Source organism: Panicum hallii, chromosome 8 (genome assembly GCF_002211085.1).
Source record: "Panicum hallii strain FIL2 chromosome 8, PHallii_v3.1, whole genome shotgun sequence".
Taxonomy (NCBI): Eukaryota; Viridiplantae; Streptophyta; class Magnoliopsida; order Poales; family Poaceae; genus Panicum; species Panicum hallii.
Window position 1 is genome coordinate 1,090,048 of NC_038049.1, and position 12,385 is coordinate 1,102,432.

The window sequence follows — 12,385 nt, forward strand, 5'->3', positions numbered from 1 at the left end:
AAATACGGATACATGAAAAGTGGGCAGCAACAGCTAGCATACGTTAGCCCATGAATGCGTTTTGTTCGTGGCTGCCAATTTGTCATGCGGCCACTGTACGCACACGTACGACGCTATCGCTTGCAGTGATTCATCATCCATCTCGCATCTAGCTCCATGCAATTAGCTACGAAATACTAGCCCTCCCGTCCTAAATTTGTATCTAGAGAAAGTGTAATTTGAGATGGAGTTAGTAGGTAATAAGCAGATATAATCATTCATTTATTTGGCAGACGCCACCATCTATGCATGTCCGTGCTAGCTGGCTTTTAATCAATCAATCAATCGTGAGCAAGAAACAAACGAGTGGAGCAGAGCAAGACGCGCGTGCACGCCGCCCATGCATTCTCCTTCACGGTGCTGCCGGGCGCCGGCCGGCACCTATATCCCTCCCTCCTCCCGTCCGTTGCCCATCCAATCCTCATTCGACCCATTAGCCAGCTCTGGCCTACCATATCTATCATCCATTCGAATATGGCTTTAATTTGCTTGCACTACTATATTTTTTAAAAAAACGTTTAGAGACATGTAAAAAGATATATTCGTATATGTGTTTGGGGCATCTGCATCTAGCTAGCTCAATATTTACTGAAATAATATAATGAACCATCTTCGCACCCACCACCTCTCGAAACGCTATTTTCAGATACTAGAACAGCACATACATCCACCTCAATTAGTTCCGGTCAGGGTTGAGCCGGGACTAATGAAAGCATTAGTCCAAGGTCCAATGGCTGGGGGAACCTTTAGTCCTAGTCCCGTTTGAAGCCACCAACCAGGACTAAAAGTTCCTCTTTAGTCTCTGTTCGAACCACCAACCGGACTAAAAGTTAGTTCCGATTGGTAATATCAACCGGGACTAAAGAGTCACCTTTTAGTTCCGGTTGAAGGCTCCAACCAGAACTAAGGGACCCTTTAGTTGCGGTTAGGGTTACCAACCGGGACTAAAAGATTCTTTATGAGTCAGTTTAAAAGGAAAGCATCCCATCTAGATTCACATATGTTGTGTAGGTGGGGTGGTAAGGAAACTATACGTGTTCTGTACACCAGTGATATACACTTATGAGTTATGATACCCGACAAAAGGTGATCGAGGGATGACGACGTTGTCAATCATCATCACTCGACAATCCATGTCCTGCTTGCAGCATGGAACTAAGGTAGATTCTTCTCCCGCCGTGTTGCGCTAGATTATTCCAAATGCTGAGGCACAGAAGTCCTTGGGTGTTGCGTGCACCACTCGCGGCAGTGGCTCCAAACCTAGCCGATGTAGAACCACATATAGCAGGCAGCGACGACGAGCCCAGATATATAACACCATCTGCTTCTCGATGCTAAAGTGCATCCCGCCGATCTCGTCGCATGCATACATATAGTCGAATGGATGAAGGGGGAGGGAAGACAAAGATTAGGTGATGAAAGTGAGGAGCCAACTCTCGCTTTCCGATGAGTCAAACAATTCAGTGGCGGAGGGTCCAGTGTGGCGAGATGTGGCGCTCGCCATACCTCGGTCCGGCCCAGCCCAACTAAAAAAAAATCTAACCCTATCCTCAGTTCCCCACTCTGCAGCTCTGCTCCCGAGTCCGCACGCCGCCGCCCCCGCACGCCGCTCGCCCGCCGCCCGCAGCCCCGCCACACCTAAAATTTTCGGCGTCCTCCGCCACTGAAACAATTCCAAATTTAATCAAAGTTATACAAAATAGTAATAACATTTATATTATATGATTTTATATTATATGATAAGTATCATTAGATTAATTATGTATTATATTTTGATAAAATATAAATGTTAGTAATTTTTTATATAAATTTGATCAAATTTAAAATTATTTTGACTTCTCGAAAAGCGAGAGTTGTATCTCGAGGCATACTTTAGCGGAGGTAGAACGAAGGCTAACTTTTATAGATACCCTACGTAGGTAAGTGCTCGCCTGTGCAAGTATAGATTTTTAGAGACGATTCCATACTTGGATCACCCTCTCTAAAAATAAAAATATATAGTAAGTAGTTCTCAGAGTCGATCGGTTTCCAGTCCCGAGGCCCGACGACGCTAAGATTATCAGAGGCAGTTGTGCCCTTGTTGCCTGCCTGTATAATTTAAGATGGATGTCACAGAGAAATCGGTTTTTAATTAGTAGCGTTGCGTAGCTGATGATGATGGAAACAGCAGCGGCCAGGCCAGGTCTTTAGCATGATACGTCAAGATCGAGATGCATGGTATCTTCTTTTTGAAACCTTATGGCGCCAAGAGATTCTTCTCTCAGTCTCTCTCGACGCGAGACAGGCATGCATGTGTCAGATGGAACACCTATCCAGCTCCTCTTCTTTTACTTTGCCTGCTTTTCATCAACGATGGATCCTCCACCCATATCATCATCACACGTCAACTGTGTCATTTATATTATTTTTTATTGCATCTCTATGTGTTCCATTATATATTTGTCTTTTGTAAAAATAAAAATGTCATCGTCAAGAAAATAAATCAAAGTACGTACTTCGTGGCAGCCACCACGGATGACGATGGAGCATGCGAAACACGATGACAAGTGACACGTATACTGAGATTCGGGTCGGAGTTGCTTGTTATGAACTTGTCCAGTCTCTCTCGATCGATCGATACTGACACGGCCAGCCGGGACACGGACGGCAGCCTGGCCCAACCCAACGCGCGCGTCCGTGAAACATGATAGATGATTCCGCCTCCTGCTCCTATTCTTCTGGTTGATGAGAAAGCAAGAAAGCATCTTTTTGATGTTGTCCATCGATCAATCGGTCCATATATGTAGACTCCCGTGTCTGTCGTTTATGTACGCTCGACAATACTAACCATATGCCAGCTGCTGCAGCGACATGGGACTGCAGATGCTCATCATCGTCACGCCGAAGCCGGAGCCGGAGCCGGAGGCGGAGGCGGAGGCCGAATCCGGCGGCGGCGACGACGACGATAACGACCCCCAGGACCAGTTGGCGACGAGGGCGTCGACAGCCTCGGTGGGGCTGTAGAGATCCCACCACAGGTGCCGCTCCGGCGCGCCGCACGCCATCTCCTTGCTCAGGCAACCCACCGTCGCCTTGAACGGGCCCAGACCGCAGCATGCCTCCCTCGCCTCCTCCAACCCTGCTGATATATAATGCCGGCCATGCATGATCAGTAATTCCATGCATTTTATCTCTTCAGCAATCAACCACCAGTATTATATGATGATCATGTCCTTTTCAGTCAAATTAAGGGCGAATCAGTCAGAGATTCCCTTTGCTTTCACCACGAAAACCTCGGTTTTTATTTGGATCATCGTTGCTTCTCTAGGAACAAGGACAAAATGAACTGTTTCCCCCCAGCAACCACACAATAATTCGAACTACTAACCTGTACGCATTCACAGATGGCCACGCGGGCAGAGCGCAGCCGCCAGTCCCTAGTCCAAGACCAAACTATTTTCATCAGCAACCACGCACGATTTGAAAAACCAACTTCCATGCATTCTTCACAAATGGCCAGGCGATCAGTCTTCAGAGATGGAGCTTCTCGATCGAGTGTTTTAGTTTCCATGCTGCGTTGATTTTTATGCGATCGTGAATATATAGGTTTTGTGAACTACTACTCAGATATTTGTTTCACAATTAATTGTTAATCGCGATTCGATATTTTACATAAACCCTCTATTTTAGATATGTATTTTAAACTAGCCACGATCCCATATTTTTCAAAAACACCCCTTAAGATTTTCATATAAACCCTCCTCTTTCAGCTGGCACCCCATTCCGCTTCTTCTCCCCTCGATGATCCGCCGACGTCTCGACGGCTGCCGCAGCTTCCATCCAGTGTGAGCGCAACGTCCAGCGCACCAACCTTCGAGTCCCAAACCCTAGCACGCGTCAGCTTTTGTCTTGTTCAATCAAGACGAGTCTTGCCAGCTCCAATGGTGTAACAAACATGGTCCTATTAAGCTATAATTGTAATTTTGTTGATTGTATGATAACATAGTCAATGAGACTAACAAGTTTGTGAGCTTAAGTTTATAGGATTTTTAGATCCAATGGATGGAGTCCAATCCGTAATCAAGGTGTCCAAATCGCTGTCAACGTGCCTAAGTTACGGTGAAAAACCAGAGATGTCCAAATGACCGCAACGATAAATTGGACAAGCACAGCATGATTATATGGGTTGGTTAAACCGATGGCATAAAATTTGAACTGGTCGGTGCATTGGAAAATTGGTATGGCGATCGAGTGAAGAAATCACTTCAACACCGGTTGAACCAGCTCTATGGACAGTAAGTGTAACATCCAGGTAGTTAGAAACCTAGATACTAAGTTTGGATATCTTATGTATGTTTGCTTTGATGTATATGAGTGGTACAGAGAACTAGGGGCATATTTGTAATTATTGAATTGTATAAGTACTTGAGTGTAATTGGGTAAAAGTACTACTAAGTGTCAAATCTAAATAACTATAGAGAAGAAAAGTACAAAAGTTAAGTTAAAACCTAAGAAAAATAGACTTTGTACGAAACTAAGGATATATGTGTAATTAACACAAATATAAGGGTTACATATGAAATGATTGGAATATAAAAGTCAAATTCATCTTTACTTAAGGACTAATGTATAAAAACACAAGTAATCATGACATTCCAGGAAAATGTGTAAACATACCCAAAGTTTGATCAAATTATTTGAATAAAGACAAAAGTAATTTAAATTCCACCTTTATTCATAAACTTAACTTAAAGAGTTGAAAACTTTGATTTTCTGAACCTAAGCCCTAAAGCAATGTTGTAGAGTTTGAAAAACTCTACAACGTTCATGTTGACCATTTTCTCATTTGACCTTTGTAGCAGTGGGAAATTTTAGTTTACCGAGAGGTCCCTACATTTTCTGGAAATCACAAACTAGTCCCCCGGACCTCTCCCCTCTCTTCTTCCTCCTCGCGCACGTGGGTCCCTGCTCTGCTCGCCTGCCGCCGGCAGAGCTTCGCCCCTGCCGCCGCTCTGCCGCCGCCGATGGCGCCACCTCCTGCTGAGAACTTCTCCACGCGTCGCCTCCTTCCTTTCCCGGTCCAATTTCTCTCCCCTGCTGCCCTCTCGCGCGCGCGCCACGACGACCCAGAGCCTCCGCCGGCCGCCACCTCCTCGTCGCTGTGGACAGCCCACTGCCGCGCCTTAACTTCCTATCTCTCGCGCGCAATAGCATCCCCTTGAGTCCTACACCCTATTCCTCCAGTCCCACTGCCAACTCCCGAGCACCCGACCCGAATTCCTCCGCCGCCCTTTCTTCCTCCACTCCGGTGACCATGGGCCACCGTGGACAGCCGTCACCAGGCCTCCTCCACCCCAATCCACCCTCGTGCAAGCTTCCCCATTGCTCGCTGGTGCTCCTCGACCCCCTGCTGCTTTCCAATCGCAACCGAAACTTCGTCTCCGACGGCCACCGTCCGCCGCCGCCTCCTGCTCCTCGTGGACAGCTCACCCCGAACCATCCCACGCCACCACAGTACCTTAGCTAGCACCACATCACCCCTGTGAAGCTCCACGACCCGTCCGTTGGCTCTGTAGCCCAGCACATCTCCCTCCCGACGATTGCCGGTATTCAACTTCGCCGCCGCCGCCACTGTCTTCGCCGATTGCTTCTCCTCCGACACGAATCCTTCCAATTAGTTGCACCTACACGTTCCCCATGACGTGCTGGTTCGTGTGCGCAGGTTCCTTGCCAACGCTGATCACCGGAACCTCGCCGTTGACGGTGACCTCTCCGCCGCCGCCTCGGGTCCTCGTCGAAATCTCTCACTCCGGCCACACCAGTCCTCGACACGTGGTGCAACGGAACCCTCGTGAGCTCCTGCACCCTTTCCTCCCCTTGGACCTCGCCGCCGGTGACCGCCGTCGCCGGAACACGGCCACCCTTTCTTTGCTCTGGTTCGGTCCCCAGCCTAAGGACCTCGGGTTAGAAGACTTGAAAACCCAGGGGTTTTTCTATAATGCTATAGACTCAGCTGAATAGTACCCGAAGGACCCCCTTGTGTAAATAATGCTGTCAACTTAGAAATTTTGTATCTATTCGAGAAAAATCATAAAAATGCAAACTAAATTTTGTTGGAATCTTTAAGTAAAACTCGACTACTTTTATTTAGGAAGTTTGAGCTGTAGGTGTATATTTTCTGATATAGATTAAATATTAGAAAATAAGTGTTTTAATTGTATCTCATGTTGTAGACATGTGTTATTGCTGAAATTTGGAACTTAGACTGTATGTGCTATGTATAGCTCTGTGTAAAAAGTTCGAGTACTTTACTGTTCATTTGCTTAGATTTCGAGTACTTTTTGTTATATGTTGATAAAAGTTACTTAATTTAATTCCAAATGTATTCCTTCATGTTTAGGGCTGAAAATTTTATCTTAGCTTTGTTACAACAGGAGTAATTTAAGATAAAAATTTGAAAGTTAGAGGCCTAATGTAACCTCAGCCATGAATTTAAGTTTAGATTCAAAGAAAAATTCATGACCCATAGTTCTAGTTCATAAAATTTTATGAATAATTTAAATGCTCTAAAATCAAGAAATTATTTTTCTAGTACTGTTTTATAATAGTGTAGTTTATTGCCAAATTTCCAACTTAAGATTAGGTGGGAAACAACTAAAACAAATTGAACATGTTATAATAAGTACATAATTTAGTATCAATATGGACTTCATATAAATCAATAATACAAGCAATAGATAAAAGGATTTAACTTAGTTATTAGGCATCACCCCAACCTGTTGCTCCATGCCACTAGTTAGATATTTAATAAAGTTAACTTAGTTATTTAATGTATCTAGATAAGATACTTAATACTCAATAAATGACTGCCCAGTACAAGATAGTTAGGTTGTTTATTAAAATGTAATGATCTTTTGTTTGGATTGCAACTTTATTGTGAATTAACATAAAAGTATATGCATTCCATAACTTGTAACTTTGCATCTCATATAGACTCGACCGCTCTCGCTGACGGGGATTATCAGCAGATTCCGGAACCAGAAGGAGGTTATTCTGAAGATCCCGGGAACTTTATCGCGGAATTCTCTGAAGCCCCGAACCAAGGTTCGGAAGATATTAATTTGACTAATCCCAGCCCCACTAGCGAAGGCAAGCCCCGGACATAACCCTTACTTTAATTACACTGCAAACTATACTATTTATCTATATCTTTATGCATTAAGTTCTTAGGAGTTGTTTGGAAACCTTAGTTGCATAATTCCAGGAACCGATGTATTGAACACTAGAACTGAGTCCGAATAGCTACTCTGCTAATAGGACCGGTAGAAGTCGAGTGATTTCCTGTCACTCGCGCGACATAGGAATTGTAATGTTTACAATCCTGTTATCACTATAAGGATGACGGACGGGAGTTTTGTAAGATATCATGGTTAAGATGATACCCCGTCTGTGTTGTTGAACTGGATAAGGCCGCAGTGTGTGGTAGCGATGGTTAAGCGTTTGAAAGTACTAGCCACATGCCGTGAAATATGGTAAGCGGTAAGCCTAGTAACCAATCGGCCCGAGGAGTGGACATACCCCCCACCACATGTATTTGCTTCTTTTGGTTACTTTGTTCGACGTGTAGGAATACGTGTTGCTGGGCAACCAGGAGTACGGGTTTTGTAGTCGCGCTACAGACGTACGTCCTGCACTTTGGAAGTGCGTATGATCCTGCAGTCGCTTGTGGTGGCCCTGATCCACGAGTCGGAATGAAAGGCAAACGGTTGCTTAGGAACGACCCTTTGGTGTTCCAAGCGTGTGTGTTAGGTTTATCCTTGCAAGATTTTGAATTCGATTCAGGAATCGTCCGCTTCTCACGATGGTTGAGACTGCTTGATCCCTTTACCACATAGAGTAACAAGAGTAACTTTGTGACTATCAAAGATGATGTTTGCTTAAAGATTCTATCATGTGTGAGTAGTTATAGGTGCTTACCTAGAATGGTTAATCAACTAGAATCTGAAAGCTAAAAGTTGAAAATAAGGATCTACTCTTTGTTACTTTTCAGCTAAAAACCCTACCCAAAACCTGAAAAGCCTTCATAAGTCTAGTTATGGGCTAAAGTATACCCAATCCCGGGTAAGTCTTGCTGAGTATTAGTATACTCAGCCTTGCTTTTGTTGATTTACCTCAGGTAATCCCACTGATGAACCAGCATTCATTACACCATGGCCCTACCCTCTGCCTGATGGTTGGTCCGTGGAATGGGATCCGTCCCCGGCCAACACAGATTCCGCCGAGTGATATCATGCCAGGGCTAGCATGATATCTGTAATAACGACGTGTACAATGTTTACGCTTTTAAACTCCGCTGCTTTGACTTATAACTTAAACCTGTTTTGTAATAATCTCCTCTTAGTGGGAGCTACTGATGCTTTGTATAATTTTTGTAATATATCTGCCTGTGGTGTAAAATGTATTGGCATTTATATCTCTGGACTCACCTTCGTGTGAGGTACCTTGTTGGATCCTGCGTTCGGTGGTTTATCGGGACGTTACCCGACAGGCCAATAGGATTATACCGTTTGAAGCACGAGGTAGCCCTCCAGAGAGGACTCGCGTACTTGAGCCGGTGTAATTCAGGTTGGTTCTGCCACAGTAAGCGTCGGTGCAGTATCAATTTGCTATAATTATATGCACATAAGCTCCAGAAGGTTTTGGGAAAAAGTGGCTTCAGCACCGGTTGAACTGACGGTCAAAAAAGACATCGGTGCATTATTACTTCAATGTTGCAGAAGAGAAGAGTTTTTGGAGTTGCAGATGGCTGGCTCGACAATATCTTCAGTGCCGATTGAACCGACACCGGTCAGTACAAGGATGACAGCAGAAGCAGTCAGCTGGAGTTCAACAGGTACCATGCATGCTCAGTGTGACCGATTAAACCGACGGTGGCGACAGGTTTAACTGACGCTTTAAGCCTTTTTAGAAAAAAGTCAGGTAACGGCTGTGACTGGCTTTCTAGCCTATATAAACGTCTCATCCTGGATCATTTGAGGTTGTTAGAGTTCGTAAGAAGCAACTAGACTCTGAAGAAGTTCTCCAAGTCACCTAAGTGGTTATTGATTACATCCGTAAGCTTTAACACATGCTATGAGAGTGTTAGCGCTAGGTTAGCTTGTTGCTGTCTTGTGCATAGTTCCAGAGTGAACTACCGCTGTAATCTTGTCGTGCCAGTCCCTTCGAATCTGTGTGGCTCACTGACAAGTCTTCGACCCTCCGGCTTGGTGTGGAGCGGCGACAATGGCTTTGTGCGGGGATGAAAAGACCTCTCCTTCGTGGGAAGCTCTGTAGTGAAGACGGCATCAAGGTGACCGGAGAACTTGGCGTGAGCTTTAGTGGCCGAACCTTTATGGCAAGTCAAGGGGTGTCTCGGAAGAGATTTGATGATCGGAAAGCAGTACTCTTTGTGAGTGCTTCAACATCGTGGACTAGTGGTGGTTCAGTACCTATCAATACCACGGGATAAATACTCGTCTCAAAAGTTTGGTTCCTCGTATTTCTTTCTTTACATTTCCACATTTCATACTTGCCACTTATGTACCTTACTTTACTTTCTTATATTAGTTCTAGGGTAGGAATGACTATACATTAGGATTTCACAATTATAAGTTAAGGTTTTAGTTTTATATAATTTATCCTCTTTCCCTCTTAAGCTACGAGCATCAATTCGTCTCAGATGACAAGCACATCGGAGATACAGCATGATTCGCGTGCTCTGATGTTCGGAACCGTCGCCAATCCTGCTCGTCCTTTATGCCGATGACTTGTTGGCTCCGGTCAAGTTGTGCCGGTGGGAGTTGGATTGGAGGCGAGGACTAGCTTACCAACGGAAATCAATTCCTTTGTTTTTTAATCCATCTTCTGCAATCGCACTGCGAATTTTACTGTATCTGACAAGCAGCACAAGCGAGAACAGGTACCTGTTTGTTTCCATGATTGATCAGCAAGGACCATTGTTTATGTCATGTCCTTTTCGGTGAGAAAGCTCAATTCATGGACAAGGGAGACCAATCATATGATAAGACAAAACATGTGCTTTTGGATTGTTAGGTCTTTATTAAGACAAACCATGTTCATAAGACAGAAACACTGGTTTGAGAGCAACAGGGTGGACCCCTAGATCCAGTGGTAACACATGTGAGCACGTTTGCCAGGGTAGCATGAAAATTGTGCTACTTCAGCAGGCTGGTTGGGTGAAAGAACACCAAAAAGATTACCAGGGGTTTGTTTCGATCGGTGAAGTTGTTCGATTTGTTATCAGTTACTAATAATTGTCACTTTTCAAATGTGTAAATAGTTCACAAAAGGAAGTGAAAACTTTGGAATGGTGATAAGAAGTTTACTGTTCTAAACATTGTCAGTTGTGCTGCCATGTGGAGACTGGAAACTAAGGAATTCAGTATGGTTTCAGTTTGCCGTGGAGTAGATTTTATGAATTAACTAGGGGGGCATGCACATATTGAATATGTTGAAGAACCGGCTAAAATATAATGCCCAAAAGGCAAGCTGGACGAACTCGACGAATTTAGTGGAAAGCTGATGCACAAGTACAGACCAATTGAACTGCACCTGAACTGATGTGCAGGATGATGAACAACCCTGGGACCTGGAACTCCGATGTAGCGAACAGACGAAGAAGCTGAAGGAAGACCTGAATATGGGAGAGCTGGAAGCAGTGTGGGTTTAGATGATGGAATGGGTTTGAAGTATGAAATGAAGGGATATGCATCGTTTGCAGTACTGCAGGTGCACTGAGACATGCTTCCTTATGCGTGCTAGTTGGATTCAGGACATGTTCTGCCCTTTCTTTTCCATGATTTAACGAAATGGACGGCCACCATTATGTCGTTGTTCTTTCCAACAACGAAGCACAATACTTGGACAAAGGCCAAATTAAAGGGGGGATCAGTCAAAGATATCTCTCATCTTCACAAGATCAGAGATACTTCCAATTAAAGCTAGCACCGCCGCTAGCTTTTTACTTAGCTTCCTCCACAACAGTTGTCCGAGGTGGAGCTTCTTGACCGAGTGGTTTACAATTCATGGCATGATCAGGTGACGGAGAGCCATCCTTTTTAATATGATCTTGATTTCTGTCGATTTCCTACTTGGTGTCATTTCGCGTGATTGGAGATCTGTATGATTACTTCTTGTGACTCAAGCTAAAGAAATGCTGAGCACCAGCAGCTGGTCCAATTGCATCTTCCTTTGACCGATTTGCCTGATGGATGTGGAAGAAGATAGCTAGGGGAAACAATGTCACCGGCCACGGCCGTGTGGTGAGGGCCGGCGATCGAGGTGGAAAACAGATGAGGGCGGCCAGGACCTAGGGTGATGAGAGCAGCACGCCGCAGGCCGGCCGACTGCTCACCTTCCATGGCTTCTCGTCATCAGCCACTTTCTTCTTCTTGCCCTTGTCCAATGTCCATGGTGGGCTGGTGCCCTTGCGGGCAGGCGGCGAGGGTGGCTCCAGTTGAAAGGCCGCGATTCCGACCGACGGTTGCGTAGGTTGCCGGAGACGGCGATGCCTGTGGGCTGGCGCCGGCGGCTGCTCCTGCTACCTGGCATTTTTCGGAAAACACCATTACGCATCTTTGCAGAAAACCCCTGAATCGGATTGCAATTAATAATCGCGACCAGTATTTTCTATTAAAACCCCTATTTCGGATCGGTATTGTCCAGTAAACCCCCTGTTTTGGATCGCGTTGTACCCCTCGATCAGCTCGTTCGCCTCCTCCACGCAGCCGCGGCCGCCGCCCAGACCGCGCGGCCCCTCCCACATGACGCGCGGCGCGCACCCCAGCGGCGCCACCCCCATCACCGCCACCCTCCTCACGTCCGCCTCGTACAGCTCCTGTACACACCGCGCGCGCACCGTCAAAATGCTCGTCCCCGAAGATTTTTTTCAGCTGAAAAAGGTTTTATTTTTTTTGGGGGGAGGAATCCATCACGGTACTGAGACGGCGCGGGCGATGCGGTCGGCGAGGAGGCGCCCGAGCCCGCGGCGGCCGTGCTTGGGCGCTGCGGCGTCGGCCTCGGCGGGCCCGCACGCGAGCAGGCGCGCGTAGGCGTCGGTCCCGAAGGACAGGACGAACACCGCGCCCGCCGCGGCGGCCGAGGCGTCCTGCGGAGTGCCCGCCTCGAGCTGCAGCGTCTCGGCGGCCAGGCGGAGCTGCTGCCCGACGGCGCCCATGCGGAACATCCCGCGGTCGCCGTACTGGCCGCCGAATTTGACGCCCCTGGCCGCGGCGGCCGCGGTGCCGTTGAGGGTGGAGATGAGGGGCGGCGGTGAAAGGCCCATCTTGGCGGCGAGGTGGTCGGGGAG

At 46.3% G+C, this 12,385-nt stretch overlaps 1 protein-coding gene across 1 annotated transcript; it reads right to left on the reverse strand.

Moving 5' to 3' along the window:
• Nucleotides 1–11,305: 11,305 nt before the first annotated feature.
• Nucleotides 11,306–12,361, reverse strand: LOC112902536 (GDSL esterase/lipase At1g71250-like). Its single transcript, XM_025971657.1, has 2 exons — nucleotides 12,017–12,361; nucleotides 11,306–11,914 (listed from the first exon to the last, which is right to left on the reverse strand). Exons 1-2 carry the CDS (start codon nucleotides 12,359–12,361, stop codon nucleotides 11,684–11,686), a joined length of 576 nt encoding a protein of 191 aa, XP_025827442.1. The 3' UTR covers nucleotides 11,306–11,683.
• Nucleotides 12,362–12,385: the final 24 nt, after the last annotated feature.

Coding starts and splice junctions, on each gene's coding strand:
- LOC112902536 (XM_025971657.1), bottom strand. CDS start 12,361: ATGGGCCTTTCACCGCCGCCCCTCATCTCCACCCTCAACGGCACCGCG. Junction 11,915..12,016: donor GCATCGCCCGCGCCGTCTCA/GTACCGTGATGG, acceptor CGGTGTGTACAG/GAGCTGTACGAGGCGGACGT.